The sequence below is a fragment of the Salmo trutta genome, chromosome 2 (assembly GCF_901001165.1).
Source record: "Salmo trutta chromosome 2, fSalTru1.1, whole genome shotgun sequence".
NCBI classification, from domain to species: domain Eukaryota; kingdom Metazoa; phylum Chordata; class Actinopteri; order Salmoniformes; family Salmonidae; genus Salmo; species Salmo trutta.
The window spans coordinates 22,495,043-22,515,105 of record NC_042958.1 but is presented as its reverse complement, the minus strand read 5'-3'; the positions used below and the strand labels follow the sequence as shown (position 1 = coordinate 22,515,105).

General features: G+C 43.2%; 1 protein-coding gene across 4 annotated transcripts in view; it reads left to right on the top strand.

The window, feature by feature from the left end:
* pde1ca (phosphodiesterase 1C, calmodulin-dependent a) overlaps nt 1-20,063 on the top strand; it is a 169,584-nt gene that overhangs the window by 138,729 nt on the left and 10,792 nt on the right. For all 4 annotated transcript variants that reach the window (XM_029698701.1, XM_029698718.1, XM_029698726.1 and 1 more), the window contains 5 exons: nt 344-445; nt 8,563-8,683; nt 10,384-10,465; nt 10,638-10,758; nt 16,729-16,755. In XM_029698701.1, the coding sequence (XP_029554561.1) occupies nt 344-445; nt 8,563-8,683; nt 10,384-10,465; nt 10,638-10,758; nt 16,729-16,755 (453 nt within the window). The remainder of the gene's footprint in view (nt 1-343; nt 446-8,562; nt 8,684-10,383; nt 10,466-10,637; nt 10,759-16,728; nt 16,756-20,063) is intronic.

Below are 20,063 nucleotides of genomic sequence, written 5' to 3'. Positions count from 1 at the left end.
CCACTCCTCTCTCTAACCTACCTCTAACCTGTCTGTCTAATCCTCTCTCTAACCTACCTCTCAGCTGTCTGTCTGCTCCTCTCTTTAACCTACCTCAAACCTGTCTGTCTGTCTGCTCCTCTCTCTAACCTACCTCTAACCTGTCTGTCTGTCCACTCCTCTCTCTAAACTACCTCTAACCTGTGTCTGCTTCTCTCTCTAACCTACCTCTAACCTGTCTGTCCACTCCTCTCTCTAACCTGTCTGTCTGATCCTCTCTTGTATCTACCTCTACCATGTCTGTCCATCTGTCTGTCTATCTGATCCTCTCTCTAAAATGTCTGTATGTCTCCCCCTCTCGTAGAGAGCTACGGGCGCTGGTGGTAGAAATGGTCCTTGCCACGGACATGTCCTGTCACTTCCAACAGATCAAGGCCATGAAGAACTTCCTCCAGCAGCCAGAGGCGTGAGTGACTCTTATTTAGCTCTATAATTATCTAGACCAATATATCTAAAATAGCACCCTGTTCACTATAGTAGACTATAGTGCCAGTTCAGATTACTCCCCACACATTTGTCCTAAACCATAGCCTGCCCTACCACAAATGCACTAAATGATACCAAAAATACAATAACCCCAAGCTGCTGTCTCTCTGATCAAATATCCAAAAGACCAATATTGCTGAGACGTTTGTTGTTTTCTTAGACTTCTGTTGACTTCTGTTATAGTCTCTCTGGACTCTTGTTCCTTGCAATCTTCTCTGCTTCTCTGCTTGGTTGAAAGAATGACGCCGGAGGGGATGGCTGCCGTTTTACGGGCTCCTAACCAACTGTACTATTTTGTTCGTTTTTTTGCGTTGTTTGTAACTTATTTTGTACATAATGTTGCTGCTACCATCTCTTATGATGAAAATAACTTCTGGACATCAGAACAACGATTACTCACCTTGAACTGGACGAAGAGCTTTTCTTTAACGAGGTTCCGACGCGAACGGGCCCAAATCCCAGTCATTTGCGTGAAGAAAAGACGGGGAAAAAGGGGGCAGAGGTCGGTCTGCCGTCTGAGAATTCATACAAGAGTGAGTAACCCTCCACTACCATCCGTTCTATTGGCCAATGTGCAATCATTGGAAAACAAAATGGATGATATACGATCAAGACTATCCTACCAACGAGAAAATAAAAACTGTAATATCTTATGTTTCATCGAGTCGTGGCTGAACGACGACGCGGATAATATAGAGCTGGTGGGATTTTCCATGCATCGGCAGGACAGAGAAGCTATGTCTGGTAAGATGAGGAGCGGGGGTGTGTGTCTATTTGTCAATAACAGCTGGTGCGCGATGTCTAATATTAAAGAGGTCTCAAGGTATTGCTCGCCTGAGGTAGAGAACCTTATGATAAGCTGTAGACCACACTATTTACCAAGAGAGTTCTCATCTATATTATTCGTAGCCGTCTATTTTCCACCACAAACCGATGCTGGCACTAAGACCACACTCAAGGAGCTGTATAGAGCCATAAGCAAACAAGAAAATGCTCATCCAAAAGCGGCGCTCCTAGTGGCCGGAGACTTTACTGCAGGCCAACTTAAATCCATTTTACCTCATTTATACCTGCATATCACATGTGTAACCAGAGGAAAAAAAACTCTAGACCACCTTTACTCCACAAACAGAGACGCATACAAAGCTCTCCCTCGCCCTCCATTTGGCAAATCTGACCATAATTCTATCCTCCTGATTCCTGCTTACAAGCAAAAACTAAAGCAGGAAGTACCAGTGACTCGCTCAATACGGAAGTGGTTAGTTGACGCGGATGCTATGCTACAGGACTGTTTTGCTAGCACAGACTGGAATATGTTCTGGGATTCATCCAATGGCATTGAGGAGTATACAAACTCAGTCATCGGCTTCATCAATAAGTACATCGACGACGTCGCCCCCACAATGACCGTACATACATATCCCAACCAGAAGCCATGGTTTACAGGCAACATCCGCATCGAGCTATCGCAACATTAATCCGGACGCTTGTAAGAAATCCCGCTACGCCCTCAGACGGACCATTAAGCAGGCAAAGCGTCAATACAGGATTAAGATTGAATCCTACTACACCGGCTCTGATGCTCGTCGGATGTGGCAGGGCTTGAAAACTATTACAGACTACAAAGGGAAACCCAGCTGCGAGCTGCCCAGTAACGCAAGCCTACTAGACGAGCTAAATGCCCTGTATGCTCGCTTCGAGGCAGGCAACACTGAAGCATGCATGAGAGCACCAGCTGTTCCGGACGACTGTGTGATAACGCTCTCGGCAGCCAATGTGAGCAAGACCTTTAAACAGGTCAACATTCACAAAGTCGCGGGGCCAGACGGATTACCAGGACATGTACTCAAAGCATACACTGACCAACTGGCAAGTCAAATCAAATCATCAAATCAAATGTATTTATATAGCCCTTCGTATATCAGCTGAAATCTCAAAGTGCTGTACAGAAACCCAGCCTAAAACCCCAAACAGCAAGCAATGCATGTGAAAGAAGCACGGTGGCTAGGAAAAACTCCCTAGGAAAAACTCCCTAGAAAGGCCAAAAACCTAGGAAGAAACCTAGAGAGGAACCAGGCTATGAGGGGTGGCCAGTCCACTTCTGGCTGTGCCGGGTGGATATTATAACAGAACATGGTCAAGATGTTAAAATGTTCATAAATGACCAGCATGGTCAAATAATAATAATCATTGTAGTTGTCGAGGGTGCAACAAGCACGTCCGGTGAACAGGTCAGGGTTCCGTAGCCGCAGGCAGAACAGTTGAAACTGGAGCAGCAGCATGGCCAGGTGGACTGGGGACAGCAAGGAGTCATCATGCCAGGTAGTCCCGAGGCATGGTCCTAGGGCTCAGGTCCTCCGAGAGAAAGAAAGAAAGAGAGAAAGAGAGAATTAGAGAGAGCATATTTAAATTCACACAGGACACCGGATAAGACAAGAGAATACTCCAGATGTAACAGACTGACCCTAGCCCCCCGGCACATAAACTACTGCAGCATAAATACTGGAGGCTGAGACAGGAGGGATCAGAAGACACTGTGGCCCCATCTGATGATACCCCCGGACAGGGCCAAACAGGCAGGATATAACCCCACCCACTTTGCCAAAGCACAGCCCCCACACCACTAGAGGGATGTCTACAACCACCAACTTACCGTCCGAAGACAAGGCCGAGTATAGCCCACAAAAATCTCCGCCATGGCACAACCCAAGGGGGGGGGGCGCCAACCCAGACAGGAAGACCACGTCAGTGACTCAACCCACTCAAGTGACGCACCCCTCCCATGGACGGCATGGAAGAACACCAGTAAGTCAGTGACTCAGCCCCTGTAATAGGGTTAGAGGCAGAGAATCCCAGTGGAAAGAGGGGAACCGGCAAGGCAGAGACAGCAAGGGCGGTTCGTTGCTCCAGCCTTTCCGTTCACCTTCACACTCCTGGGCCAGACTACACTTAATCATAGGACCTACTGAAGAGATAAGTCTTCAGTAAAGACTTAAAGGTTGAGACTGAGTCTGCGTCTCTCACATGGGTAGGCAGACCATTCCATAAAAATGGAGCTCTATAGGAGAAAGCCCTACCTCCAGCCGTTTGCTTAGAAACTCTAGGGACAATTAGGAGGCCTGCGTCTTGTGACCGTAGCGTACGTGTAGGTATGTACGGCAGGACCAAATCGGAAAGATAGGTAGGAGCAAGCCCATGTAATGCTTTGTAGGTTAGCAGTAAAACCTTGAAATCAGCCCTTGCCTTAACAGGAAGCCAGTGTAGGGAGGCTAGCACTGGAGTAATATGATCAAATTTTTTGGTTCTAGTCAGGATTCTAGCAGCCGTATTTAGCACTAACTGAAGTTTGTTTAGTGCTTTATCCGGGTAGCCGGAAAGTAGAGCATTGCAGTAGTCCAGCCTAGAAGTAACAAAAGCATGGATTCATTTTCTGCGTCATTTTTGGGCAGAAAGTTTCTGAGTTTTGCAATGTTACGTAGATGGAAAAAAGCTGTCCTTGAAACAGTCTTGATATGTTCTTCAAAAGAGAGATCAGGGTCCAGAGTAACACCGAGGTCCTTCACAGTTTTATTTGAGACGACTGTACAACCATCCAGATTAATTGTCAGATTGAACAGATCTCTTTTTTTCTTGGGACCTAGAACAAGCATCTCTGTTTTGTCCGAGTTTAAAAGTAGAAAGTTTGCAGCCATCCACTTCCTTATGTCTGAAACACAGGCTTCTAGCGAGGGCAATTTTGGAGCTTCACCATGTTTCATTGAAATGTACAGCTGTGTGTCGTCCGCATAGCAGTGAAATTTAACATTATGTTTTCGAATGACATCCCCAAGAGGTAAAATATATAGTGAAAACAATAGTGGTCCTAAAACGGAACCTTGAGGAACACCGAAATTTACAATTGATTTGTCAGAGGACAAACCATTCACAGAGACAAACTGATATCTTTCCGACAGATAAGATCTAAACCAGGCCAGAACTTGTCCATGTAGACCAATTTGGGTTTCCAATCTCTCCAAAAGAATGTGGTGATCGATGGTATCAAAAGCGGCACTAAGATCTAGGAGCACGAGGACAGATGCAGAGCCTCGGTCTGACGTCATTAAAAGGTCATTTACCACCTTCACAAGTGCAGTCTCAGTGCTATGATGGGGCCTAAAACCAGACTGAAGCGTTTCGTATACATTGTTTGTCTTCAGGAAGGCAGTGAGTTGCTGTGCAACAGCTTTTTCAAAAAAATTTGAGAGGAATGGAAGATTCGATATAGGCCGATAGTTTTTTATAATTTCTGGGTCAAGATTCGGCTTTTTCAAGAGAGGCTTTATTACTGCCACTTTTAGTGAGCTTGGTACACATCCGGTGGATAGAGAGCCGTTTATTATGTTCAACATAGGAGGGCCAAGCACAGGAAGCAGCTCTTTCAGTAGTTTAGTTGGAATAGGGTCCAGTATGCAGCTTGAGGGTTTGGAGGCCATGATTATTTTCATCATTGTGTCAAGAGATATAGTACTAAAACACTTTAGTATCTCCCTTGAGCCAAGGTCCTGGCAGAGTTGTGCAGACTCAGGACAATGGAGCTTTGGAAGAATACCCAGATTTAAAGAGGAGTCCGTAATTTGCTTTCTAATGATCATGATCTTTTCCTCAAAGAAGTTCATACATTTATTACTGCTGAAGTGAAAGCCATCCTCCATTTGCGAATGCTGCTTTTTAGTTAGCTTTGCGACAGTATCAAAAAGAAATTTCGGATTGTTCTTATTTTCCTCAATTAAGTTGGAAAAATAGGATGATCGAGCAGCAGTGAGGGCTCTTCGATACTGCACGGTACTGTCTTTCCAAGCTAGTCGGAAGACTTCCAGTTTGGTGTGGCGCCATTTCCGTTCCAATTTTCTGGAAGCTTGCTTCAGAGCTCGTGTATTTTCTGTATACCAGGGAGCTAGTTTCTTATGACAGATGTTTTTAATTTTTAGGGGTGCAACTGCATCTAGGGTATTGCGCAAGGTTAAATTGAGTTCCTCGGTTAGGTGGTTAACTGATTTTTGTCCTCTGACGTCCTTGGGTAGGCAGAGGGAGTCTGGAAGGGCATCAAGGAATCTTTGGGTTGTCTGAGAATTTATAGCACGACTTTTAATGCTCCTTGGTTGGGGTCTGAGCAGATTATTTGTTGCAATTGTAAACGCAATAAAATGGTGGTCCGATAATCCAGGATTATGAGGAAAAACATTAAGATCCACAACATTTATTCCATGGGACAAAACTAGGTCCAGAGTATGACTGTGGCAGTGAGTAGGTCCAGAGACATGTTGGACAAAACCCACTGAGTCGATGATGGCTCCGAAAGCCTTTTGGAGTGGGTCTGTGGACTTTTCCATGTGAATGTTAAAGTCACCAAAAATTTGAATATTATCTGCTATGACTACAAGATCCGATAGGAATTCAGGGAACTCAGTGAGGAACACTGCATATGGCCCAGGAGGCCTGTAAACAGTAGCTATAAAAAGTGAGTGAGTAGGCTGCATAGATTTCATGACTAGAAGCTCAAAAGACGAAAACGTCATTGTTTATTTTTTTGTAAATTGAAATTTGCTATCGTAGATGTTAGCAACACCTCCGCCTTTGCCGGATGCACGGGGGGTATGGTCACTAGTGTAACCAGGGGGTGAGGCCTCATTTAACACAGTGAATTCATCAGGCTTAAGCCATGTTTCAGTCAGGCCAATCACATCAAGATTATGATCAGTGATTAGTTCATTGACTATAACTGCCTTGGAAGTGAGGGATCTAACATTAAGTAACCCAATTTTGAGATGTGAAGTATCACAATCTCTTTCAATAATGGCAGGAATGGAGGAGGTCTTTATACTAGTGAGATTACTAAAGCGAACACCGCCATTTTTAATTTTGCCCAACCTAGATCGAGGCACAGACACGGTCTCAATGGGGATAGCTGAGCTGACTACGCTGACTGTGCTAATGGCAGACTCCACTAAGCTGGCAGGCTGGCTAACAGCCTGCTGCCTGGCCTGCACCCTATTTCATTGTGGAGCTAGAGGAGTTAGAGCCCTGTCTATGTTCGTAGATAAGATGAGAGCACCCCTCCAGCTAGGATGGAGTCCGTCACTCCTCAACAGGCCAGGCTTGGTCCTGTTTGTGGGTGAGTCCCAGAAAGAGGGCCAGTTATCTACAAATTCTATCTTTTGGGAGGGGCAGAACACAGTTTTCATCCAGCGATTGAGTTGTGAGACTCTGCTGTAGAGCTCATCACTCCCCCTAACTGGGAGGGGGCCAGAGACAATTACTCGATGCCGACACATCTTTCTAGCTGATTTACACGCTGAAGCTATGTTGCGCTTGGTGACCTCTGACTGTTTCATCCTAACATCGTTGGTGCCGACGTGGATAACAATATCTCTATACTCTCTACACTCGCCAGTTTTAGCTTTAGCCAGCACCGTCTTTAGATTAGCCTTAACGTCGGTAGCCCTGCCCCCTGGTAAACAGTGTATGATCGCTGGATGATTCGTTTTAAGTCTAATACTGCGGGTAATGGAGTCGCCAATGACTAGGGTTTTCAATTTGTCAGAGCTAATGGTGGGAGCCGTCGGCGTCTCAGACACCACAGCGGGAGGAGTAGAGACCAGAGAAGTCTCGGCCTCCGACTCCGACTCACTTAATGGGGAGAACCGGTTGAAAGTTTCTGTCGGCTGAATAAGTGACACCGGTTGAGCATTCCTACAGCGTTTCCCTCCAGAAGCCATGAGAAAGTTGTCCGGCTGCGGGGACCGTGCGAGGGGGTTAATACTAACGTTACTATCTGTACTTGCTGGTGGCACAGACGCTGTTTCATCCTTTCCTACACTGAAATTACCCTTGCCTAACGATTGCGTCTGAAGCTGGGCTTGCAGCACAGCTATCCTTGCCGTAAGGCGATCGTTCTCCTGTATATTATAAGTACAACGACTGCAATTAGAAGGCATCATGTTAATGTTACTTAGCTTTGGCTGTTTGAAGTCCTGACGAACCATGTCCAGATAAAACCTCCGGGGTAAGAAAGTTGAATGAAAAAAGTTGAGTGAGGGTAAAAAGTAAAAATATACGGTAATGAAAAAGTAAAAAACGTTAGGTAGCAAAGTAAGATCTGCAACAAACACGCACAGCAGCGTAAACAAGTCTGCAAGTTGTGACCGGAAACAGGAAAAAAAACAGACTCAAGTGTCTTCATTGACATTTTCAACCTCTCCCTGACCAAGTCTGTAATACCTACATGTTTCAAGCAGACCACCACAGGACTAAACACCTCCCTCTGCAACTGGATCCTGGACTTACTAATGGGCCGCCCCAAGTGGTAAGGGTTGGCAGCAACACGTCTGCCATGCTGATCCTCAACACTGGGGCCCCTCAGGGATGTGTGCTTAGTCCCCTCCTGTACTCCCTGTTCACCCATGACTGCGGCCCACTGCATCACTGGGGCCAAGCTTTCTGCCATCCAGGACCTATATACTAGGCAGTGTCAGAGGAAAGTCCAAAAAATTGTGAAAGACTCCAGTCACCCAAGTCATAGACTGTTCTCTCTGCTACCGCACGGCAAGCAGTACTGGAGCGCCAATTCTAGGAACAAAAGGCTCTTTAACAGCTTCTACCCCCAAGCCATAACACTGCTGAACAATTAATCACATGGCCACCCGGATTACTTACATTGACCCCCCCATTTGTTTTTACACTGCTGCTACTGGCTATTTATTATCTATGCATAGTCCCTTTACCCCTACCTACATGTACCAATTACCTTGACTAACCTGTATCCCTGCACATTGACTCGGTACTGGTACCCCATGTCTATGGCCTTGTTATTGTTATTTTATTGTGTTACTTTTATTGTTTTTTACTTTAGTTTATTTGGTAAATATTTTCTTAAACCCTTTCTTGAACTGCACTGTTGGTTAAGGAAGCATTTCACGGTAAGGTCTTCGCCAGTTGTATTTGGCGCATGTGACAAAGTTTGATTTGATTTAATTAGCTCAACACTGTTTTTCTCTGTAGGATTCTCAAGCCCAAGGCCTTATCACTGATTCTGCACACAGCTGACATCAGCCACCCAGCCAAGAACTGGGATCTGCACCACAGGTGGACCACATCACTCTTGGAAGAGTTTTTCAGACAGGTCCGTGTATACTAACCCCTTACCCCAGATCTCTAACCCCTGACCCTTAACACCTAAAACTTCACCCTAAACCCTAACCACCACTTGGGCACCATTAAGAATGCTGATATAGATCAGGGGGACCTGATCCAAGATCAGCACTCCTACTCTGAGAGGCTTCATGAATATGGACCCTGGTCAGATAGGTATGGAACAAGGTCCAGTGTACCAAGTCTAATACGTAGTGCTGGCATCTTCCTAATCCTACTACCTTCCCAAATAGGTTTTCATTCCTTCCTTGCTCAACACTAATCCCATTAATCTGATACTAGACTACCACTCCTCTCGCAAGACAAGAAGTAGATCTCCAAATAGTGAAACCTGAAAAATCTGCACTTCTGAATGTCACATTGTCAAGTCATTATTTATAAGAGATATTGGACAGTAATTTCACAAGGTATTTCACAAGGACATCCAATTTCTTTAAACAAAAGGAGGATATTATTCTTTATGAATTGCATAAATTACATCTGTCATCATTATGAATATAAAGTGACAATGAGTAATATAGCTGTTCTTGAAAATTCTAAATATATTTAAAAAATGGAATACATTATAAAATTGCATTGGATATTAACAAGAACATGAAGAAATTTACCCGGAGTCAACCAACAGTGAATCCTATCCCGATTTTCTATTAGGGATATCCTCACCATTACCATTACATGCTAATTAACACCTCACTCTGTTCTGTGAAAATGAAATTAGCCGGTAGAGTGTGGTCTCTTTCTAGAATTTGAAAAAATGCTGCGTCCCATAGGCCTCTGGTCAAAAGTAGTGCACTACATAGGGAACAGGATGGTGCTATTTGGAACAAAGCCATGGTGAAATGTAATCGGTTCATTCCCAGGTGCTGCTCCACTAATCATATTAATAGAAATGTCAAGTATAATGAATGACCAGGACATACCAATATTTTTTTACCATACATAGTTTTCCTTTTCTTTGATGTTGTTCTGTTCAGGCCGACTGACAAGGTTGATTTTTAGGGGAAGTCAACAGTACTGGGAGATAGAAGTAGAGTGGAGAGAACAAACTGGGGTGTAATCACCTAGGATAGAGGAAGCACCCTGGTCGCAGGGGAAGTCAACAGTACTGGGAGATAGAAGTAGAGTGGAGAGAACAAACTGGGGTGTAATCACCTAGGATAGAGGAAGCACCCTGGTCGCAGGGGAAGTCAACAGTACTGGGAGATAGAAGTAGAGTGGAGAGAACAAACTGGGGTGTAATCACCTAGGATAGAGGAAGCACCCTGGTCGCAGGGGAAGTCAACAGTACTGGGAGATAGAAGTAGAGTGGAGAGAACAAACTGGGGTGTAATCACCTAGGATAGAGGCTGTTTGACATTCAAATGACAGTTGTTGTTTTTTTCTCTCTGCTGGGGCCAGTAATAAATGCCCCTACTTAGGGTTGCAAAGTTCCCCAAAATTCCCAAGTTTTTCAGAAGTAATGTTAAGAGAATTCCGGATTCACTGCTTATTCCCTTCTGACTCCGGAAATCTTCCAACAGGGATTTCTGGAAAACCTGGTAATTGAATTTTGGAAAGCATACCTCTTCCCCATGTCTTTGGTATGAAGTACACTTACGCTGTGAGGGACTGTATTCCTCCATACATAAAGACTCAGAAGCAGTGTTCATTGTGGTCATGTTGTGTTCTCAGGGGGATAAAGAAGCAGAGCTGGGCCTGCCCTTCTCTCCTCTGTGTGACCGAAAGTCAACCATGGTGGCCCAGTCTCAAATTGGTGAGTCAGTGTAACATTGTTGTATACACAGTTCTAGATAGATAGATAGATAGATAGATAGATAGATAGATAGATAGATAGATAGATAGATAGATAGATAGATAGATAGATAGATAGATAGATAGATAGATAGATAGATCTCAGTGGTTCTATATGTCTCTCATTCCCTCAGGATTTATTGATTTCATCGTGGAGCCCACATTCACAGTCCTCTCAGACATGACAGAGAAGATTGTGACGCCACTGATCGACGAGGCGTCTCGTTCCGGCCTGGCTGGGTTCAGACGCTCCAGGTGACACTGTCAACATACTGACCTTATTACACACACACATGCATGCATGCACACACACGCACTCACACATACTGTACACACACATTCCAAAATGTGATATATCAATTTCTTGAAATGTTTGTAAATGAATGTGAACACACATCTTGTGAAACAGATAGAGCTATTATTTGTTCATCTTACCATGACATGGGCTAGTGAAAAGACAAAGGTAATTTTGTTTCAAATATATTGCAAGGTAATTTTTTTTTAGAGTAACAAATAATCATGTTTTGTGGCAAAACGCTATATATCCAGAGGTAAATAAACGCTATGTATCCAGAGGTAAATAAACGTTATGTATCCAGAGGTAAATAAACGCTATGTATCCAGAGGTAAATAAACGTTATGTATCCAGAGGTAAACAAATGTTATGTATCCAGAGGTAAATAAATGTTATGTATCCAGAGGTAAATAAACGTTATGTATTCAGAGGTAAATAAACGTTATGTATCCAGAGGTAAATAAACGCAATGTATCCAGAGGTAAATAAACGCTATGTATCAGAAGTAAATAAACGCTATGTATCCAGAAGTAAACAAATGTTATGTATCCAGAGGTAAATAAACGTTATTTATCCAGAGGTAAATAAACGCTATGTATCCAGAGGTAAATAAACGCTATGTATCCAGAGGTAAATAAACGTTATTTATCCAGAGGTTAATAAACACTATGTATCCAGAGGTAAATAAACGCTATGTATCCAGAGGTAAATAAACGTTATTTATCCAGAGGTAAATAAACGCTATGTATCCAGAGGTAAATAAACGTTATTTATCCACAGGTAAATAAACGCTATGTATCCAGAGGTAAACAAACGTTATGTATTCAGAGGTAAATAAACGTTATGTATCCAGAGGTAAATAAACGCTATGTATCCAGAGGTAAATAAACGCTATGTATCCAGAAGTAAATAAGCGTTATGTATCCAGAGGTAAATAAACACTATGTATCCAGAAGTAAATAAACGTTATGTATCCAGAGGTAAATAAACGCTATGTATCCAGAGGTAAATAAACGTTATTTATCCAGAGGTAAATAAACGCTATGTATCCAGAAGTAAATAAACGTTATGTATCCAGAGGTAAATAAACGCTATGTATCCAGAGGTAAATAAATGTTATGTATCCAGAGGTAAGTAAACGCTATGTATCCAGAGGTAAATAAACGCTATGTATCCAGAAGTAAATAAACGCTATTTATTCAGAGGTAAATAAATGCTATACAGCAGAGCTCCAATAGAAAAGGTATCCATATTGGGTTTTAAACAGTTACGTATAATAAATGATCAATTATCACATAAATAAATATAAAAATAATCAATTTGTTTCAACTGTATTGTGCCTATCACATAGCCAATATATTGTATCCAGAGGGCGAACAGTGTCTACAGTCATGGCCAAAAGTTGTGAGAATGACACAAATATTGATTTTCACAAAGTCTGCTGCCTCAGTTTGTATGATGGCAATTTGCAGATACTCCAGAATGTTATGAAGAGTGATCAGATGAATTGCAATTAATTGCAAAGTCCCTCTTTGCCATGCAAATGAACTGAATCCCAAAAAACATTTCCCTTGCATTTCAGCCCTGCCACAAAAGGACCAGCTGACATCATGTCAGTGATTCTCATTAACACAGATGTGAGTGTTGACAAGGACAAGGCTGGAGATCACTCTGTCATGCTGATTGAGTTTGAATAACAGACTGGAAGCTTCAAACGGAGGGTGGTGCTTGGAATCATTGTTCTTCCGCTGTCAACCATGGTTACCTGGAAGGAAACATGTGCCCTCATTATTGCTTTGCAGAAAAAGGGCTTCACAGGCAAGGATATTGCTGCCAGTAAGATTGCACCTAAATCAACCATTTATCGGATCATCAAGAACTTCAAGGAGAGTGGTTCAATTGTTGTGAAGAAGGCTTCAGGGCGCCCAAGAAAACCCAGCAAGCGCTAGGACCGTCTCCTAAAGTTGATTCAGCTGTGGGATTGGGGCACCACCAGTACAGAGCTTGCTCAGGAATGGCAGCAGGCAGGTGTGAGTGCATCTGCACGCACAGTGAGGCGAAGACTTTTGGAGGATGGGCTGGTGTCAAGAAGGGCAGCAAAGAAGCCACTTCTCTCCAGGAAAAACATCAGGGACAGACTGATATTCTGCAAAAGGTACACGTATTGGACTGCTGAAGACTGAGGTAAAGTCATTTTCTCTGATGAATCCCCTTTCCGATTGTTTGGGGCATCCGGAATAAAGCTTGTCCGGAAAAGACAAGGTGAGCGCTACCAACAGTCCTGTGTCATGCCAACAGTAAAGCATCCTGAGACCCTTCATGTGTGGGGTTGCTTCTCAGCTAAGGGAGTGGGCTCACTCACTATTTTACCTAAGAACAAAACCATGAATAAAGAATGGTACCAACACATCCTCCGAGAGCAACTTCTCCCAACCATCCAGGAACAGTTTGGTGACGAACAATGCCTTTTCCAGCATGATGGACTTTGCTATAAAGCAAAAGGGATAACTAAGTGGGTCGGGGAACAAAACATCGATATTTTGGGTCCATGGCCAGGAAATTCCCCAGACCTTAATCCCATTGAGAACTTGTGGTCAATCCTCAAGAGGCGGGTGGACAAACAAAAACCCACAAATTCTGACAAACTCCAAGCATTGATTATGCAAGAATGGGCTGCCATCAGTCAGGATGTGGCCCAGAAGTTAATTGACAGCATGCCAGGGCAGATTGCAGAGGTCTTGAAAAAGAAGGGTCAACACTGCAAATATTGACTCTTTGCATCAACTTCATGTTTGTGTCATTGTCATTAAAAGCCTTTGACAGTTATGAAATGCTTGTAATTATACTTCATTATTCCATAGTAACATCTGACAAAAATATCTAAAGACGCTGAAGCAGCAAACTTTGTGAAAATGTATGTTTGTGTCATTCTCAAAACTTTTGGCCACGACTGTACAATGTGTTTTCTTTTTCGACATTTAAGCAACTATAATTTGTAACTGTCATGTAGGCTAAATGCATCATAATGCTCATTCTGTTAACGGGAGCTAACATGGCTGCCATATACTGTAATGTTGTAGCAAAGATTTTCATAACTAACCCAAGATAGACCCCAGCCTGTCGTTTCCAATGGGAGCAAATGAATCATAGTGGGCATAACAAGGAGGTGTGCAGAGCCAAGCACAAGCTAGCGAGAGCCTATTGGCCGTTCTAGCATGTATTTGCATATTTCCGTTAGGGAACGTTTACTCTGTGAAGTGAACGTGTGGAATAACTCAATTCGCCCTTGCACTCCCTCTAAACACAAAACTTAGTCCACTGTTCGTAGCAGATTTTAGTTTGGGAAACAGAAAACTGTATTGAGATCAAATGTTTCATTGATGAGAAAATTAGCAGAATGTTGGCCAAAATCCATCTTGCTCTATCTTCTCGCACTGCCACTGCCGGCCACTGGGTTTCCTCTCACCACCATATTTGGAAGTGAGTGGAAACACCAACCAGATGCTTCACATTCATACATCCGGTGAAATATCTGTCTCATTGTTCTATCTGTGGTTGTAGTGTCGTGTAAATGCATAATAATGCAGAAACCTCAATGTCACAACTCTCATGAAACTCGAAACAGATGCTACTGAATGTAACACGTTTTGGTCAGGAACTGTGTTGGATATCGCGTTTTGCAAAAAAACAAACATTCTAAAGCATATCTCAAGTAAATGTTTTAAAAGCATGATAACATCCATAACTCATACACAATTAAAGGGACCCATGTACATTTATTTCAGATTTAAAAAAAAAATGCAAACATGAAAAATGTGTGTTTATCATGTTTTGGAATCAACCCCTTCATATTTACCCTGTACATCACGTGTTTTGGTCTAGTGAGTGATGATGATATACTGCAGGTGAATCATACTGATGTTATCTAGAGTGCAACCAAGCAGACAGATGTGAAGATGACATGCTCATCATATGTCTTGGCGAATCTATAACATAATTTAAAATCTCATCCTTTATATGACTCCTAGGGAGATTAAATAAACATGGAAAAACATACATTGACACATCAGAGACTGGGCTGTTCTTCAGATACAGATTGATCCCAAATTCCACTCTATTCCCTACATACTGTAGTGCACTACTTTTGATCTGAGCCCTATGGGCCCTGGTAAAAAGTAGTGCACTATGTAAGGAATAAGGTGCTATTTAGGATGTGGACGCAGTGATGCTCTAAAAATAACAAGCCGGGGGTCCTCCAGTCGTCTGTCTAATGATAACTAAATGAAGCTGAACAACATGTCAGCTGGTATGAGTAATTATAATCTAATTTCCTGCCCGAGGCTCTATGGCTGTGTCTCCACTGACTGGTCTCTGTCACGTATGGCTGTGTGTGTGTGTGTGTGTGTGTGTGTGTGTGTGTGTGTGTGTGTGTGTGTGTGTGTGTGTGTGCGTGTAAATGGCTGAAAATAATAAAAATAAAATACTTCTCATCGTGCAAAGATGTGCTAGTAGTCTTATGGCTGTACACATCAGCTGTAGTTTCCTGGAATGAATTACTCCTTTTCATCGCTGTTTTAGTCAGTCTGAGTGAGACACACTAAGAGTCAAGAGACACATTAAGAGAGACAGTGTTGTCAGTTAGAATAGAATAAATGGTCTGGGATAATACGTCCATGGTGACTAGGTGACAGCCAGTGTCTGGTGGTTGAAGAGGACAGACTGATTGTAGCACTTAGTAATCTCTCCATTCTTTTTATTCTCTTTATTCTGCTCTCTAATGGTCATCCATTATGGACCATGTTGCTATAGTTTTTTATCATGCAAACACTACATTGTGCCATTTATTCACACACTGATGGGCTTCATACTGAGTCCAGATCAGCTCTTAAAGGCCCAGTGCAGTCAAAAATGTAATTTTGCTCTGTTTTATAGACACTCACCAGCTAGTTTAATAGGTACACTTATCCTGTTACACCTATCTGAAATGCCCAGGAGGGCGTCCGTTTCTGAGATACTGGATCTGGCGCACCTGGCACCGATAATCTTACCACGCTCAAAGTTGCTTAGGTCACTCGTTTGCCCGTTCTAATGTTCAATCGAACAGTAACTGGATGCGATCCATTTTCATGAACGGGTTGTGTACCTAATAAACTGGCCAGTGAGTGTATATTTCCAAACTATGTGGTTGGAATAATACTGTTAAATTGTGAAAATGATGATAATGCTCTTTTAGTGTAAGAACTGTTTGAAAAGACAGCCTGAAATCTCTTCCAGGCTGTTAATTTGTTAATAGAGCAATATTTTTATTTTAGCCTTTATTTAACTAGGCATGTCAGTTAAGAACAAATTCTTATTTACAATGATTGTCTACTGGGGAACAGTGGGTTAACTGCATTGTTCAATGGCAGAATGACCTTGTCAGCTCAGGGATTCAATCCAGCAACCTTTCGGTTACAGCCCAATGCTCTAACCGCTAGGCTACCTGCCACCCCAAATAAGAAAGCGAGTTCCAAAGCACTCTGCCAGTAAAAGCTAGTTTTAAGTTTTACCCTCCCCACTGAGACAACTCCCAGACAGTCATAGCAAAATTCTTGCTTGAGAAATTGCTCTTTGCTAAGCTACTTTTGTTTATTTTTTACCATTTTAATTGAAAACAAAAACAGCTGCATTGGACCTTTAACATTATCACCAGTGCCCTTTGATGGGCCTGATACTGAGCCCAGGTCAGCTCTTAACATTTCCATAGGCTCTAAAGACATGAGGAACAGTTTTAACACGCATGTTCATGCATGCACCACTTCCACCGCACATGTGTAAACAACTAATATATTTACTTATATTTCTTTATTTGCCTCTTCTTTTTTACTGGATGCTTGTGTTATCTTTCTTACTAGATTTTTTATTTAATATTTTTTTATATTTCTTTTTAGTTGCTGTACTGAGAGGAGAGCTGGCAAGTAAGCATTTCATTGTACTTTGATTTGATTTGACAATAACACAAATAATCTTTCACCCTTGCTTGCACACACACACACACACACACACACACACACACACACACACACACACACACACACACACACACACACACACACACACACACACACACACACACAGTCTTGTACAACTAACCTTGTGGGGACACACAATTCAATCCCATTCAAAATCCTATTTTCCCAAACCCCTAACTCATATCCTTACCCTGACCTTGACCCTAACTTTAACTCGAAAACCTAACCTTAACCCTAACCCGGAAAAACATTTTCTAATGGCGGTGGAGGAAATGGCTGCCGTTTTACAAGCTCCTAACCAATTGTGCTTTTGTGTGTGTTTTTTTGAGTTATTTGTAACTTATTTTGAACATAATGTTTCTGCCACCATCTCTTATGACCGAAAAGAGCTTCTGGATATCAGAACAGTGATTACTCACCTCGTACTGGACGAAGATTTTTTGTTTAACGAGTCGGACGGGAAGGATTTACTTCCGACACCGGACAGGGTACAAATCCCAGTCATTCGCATGAAGAACAAATGGAGATATAGGGGACGTAGGTCGCGGTGCCTTCTAAGAATCCGACGGTGAGTGGGTAACCCGCCTCTACCTTCGTACTATTACTCAACGTACAATAATTGGATAAAACACTGGATGAGCTCCGATCAAGACTATCCTAACAAAGAGACATTATAAACTATAATATCTTATGTTTCACCGAGTCGTGGATGAATGACGACATGGATAATATACAGCTGGCTGGGTTTTTGGTCCATCGGCAAGATAGAACAGCTGCCTCCTGTAAGACAAGGGATGGCGGTTTGTGTCTATTTGTCAATAACAGCAGGTGCACGAAATCTAATATTAAGGAAGTCTCTAGGATTTGCTTGCCTGAGGTAAAATATCTCATGATAAGCTGTAGACCACACTATTTACCAAGAGACTTTTCATTTATATTTTTCATAGCTGTCTATTTACCACCACAAAATGATGCTGGCACTAAGATTGCACTCAACGAGCTGTATAAGACATAAGCAAACAAGAAAATGCACATCCAGAGGCAGCGCTCCTAGTGGCCGGGGACTTTAATGCATGGTAACTTAAATCCGTTTTACCTCGTTTCTATCTGCATGTTGTATGTGCAACCAGAGGAATTAAAACTCTAGACCACCTTTACTCCACACACAGAGATGCGTACAAAGCTCTCCCTCGCCCTCCATTTGTAAAATCTGACCATAACTCTATCCTCCTGATTCTTGCTTACAAGCAAAACCTAAACCAGGAAGTAACAGTAATTCGCTCAAAACAGAAGTGGTCAGATGACGCAGATGCTAAGCAACAGGACTGTTTTACTAGCACAGACTTGAATATGTTATGGGATTCTTCCGATGGCATTGAGGAGTACACCACATCAATCACCGGCGTCATTAATAAGTACATCGATGACGTCATCACCACAGTGATGTACGCACATACCCCAACCAGAAGCCATGTATTAGATGCAACATCCGCACTGAGCTAAAGGGTAGAGCTGACGCTTTCAAGGAACCGGTGTCTAACCCGGACACTTGTAAAAAAATCCCGCTATGCCCTCCGACGAACCATCAAACAGACAAAGCATCAATACAGGACTAAGATTGAATCCTACTACACCGGCTCCAACGCTCTTCGGATATGGCAGGACTTGGAAACTATTACGGACTACAAAGGGAAGCACAGCCGCAAGCTAACCAGTGACACGAGCCTACCAGATTAGCTAAATGACTTCTATGCTCGCTTCGAGGAAAACAAAACTGAAGCGTGCATGAGAGCACCAGCTGTTCTGGACGACTCTCCGTAGCCGATATGAGTAAGACCTTTAAACAGGTCAACATTCACAGGGCCGCAGGGCCAGACAGATTACCAGGATGTGTACTCAGAGCATGCGCTGATCAACTGGCAAGTGTCTTCACTGACATTTTCAACCTCTCCCTGACCGAGTCTGTAATACCAACATGTTTCAAGCAGACCACCATAGTCCCTGTGCCCAAGAACACCAAGGTAACGTGTCTAAATGACTACCGACCCATAGCACTCACGCCTGTAGCCATGAAGTGCTTTGAAAGGCTGCTCATCATCAACACATCAACACAATCATCCCATAAACTCTAGACCAACTCCAATTTGCATACCTCCCCAGCAGATCCACAAATGAAGCAATCTCTGTTCCACTCCACACTGCCCTTTCCCACCTGGACAAAAGGAACACCTACGTGAGAATGCTACTCATTGACTACAGCTCAGCATGGGCCGCCCCCAGGTGGTAAGTGTAGGTAACAACACGGGGGCCCCTCAGGGGTGCGTGCTCAGTCCCCTCCTGTACTCCCTGTTCACCCAGGATTGCATGGCCATGCACGACTCCAACACCATCATTAAGTTTTCCGATGACACAACAATGATAGGCCTGATCACCGACAACAATGAGACAGCCTATAGGGAAGAGGTCAGAGACCTGGCAGTGTGGTGCCAGGATAACTACCTCTGCCACAATATGATCAAGACAAAGGAGATGATTGTCGACTACAGGAAAAGGAGGGCCGAGCATGCCCCCATTCTCATTAGTGGGGCTGTAGTGGAGCAAGTTGAGAGCTTCAAGTTCCTTGGTGTCCATATCACCAACAAACTATCTTGGCCCAAACACACCAAGACAGTCGTGAAAAGGGCACAACAGTCTCCCTCAGGAGACTGAAAAGTTTTGGCATGGGTCATCAGATCCATAAAAAGTTCTACAGCTGCACCATCAAGTGCATCCTGACTGGTTGCATCACCGCCTGGCATGGCAACGGCTCAGCCTCCGACCGCAAGGCACTACAGAGGGTAGTGCGTACGGCCCAGCAAATCACTGGGGCCAAGCTTCCTGCCATCCAGGACCTCTATACCAGGCGGTGTCAGAGGAAGGCCATAAAAATTGCCAAAGACTTCAGCCACCCTAGTCGTAGACTGTTCTGTCTGCTACAGTACGGCAAGTGGTACCGGAGCACCAAGTCTAGGTCCAAAAGGCTTCTTAACAGCTTCGATCCTGTGTGGCTCAGTTGGTAGAGCATGGTGTTTGCAATGCCAGAGTTGTGGGTTTGATTCCCATGGGGGACCAGTACGAAAAAATAAAAAATGAGAGCGTCTGCTAAATGACTAAAATGTAAAATGTCTATCCCCAAGCCATAAGACTCTTGAATTGCTAATCAAATGGCTATCCCGACTATTTACATTGACCCCCACTATTTTTACACTGCTGCT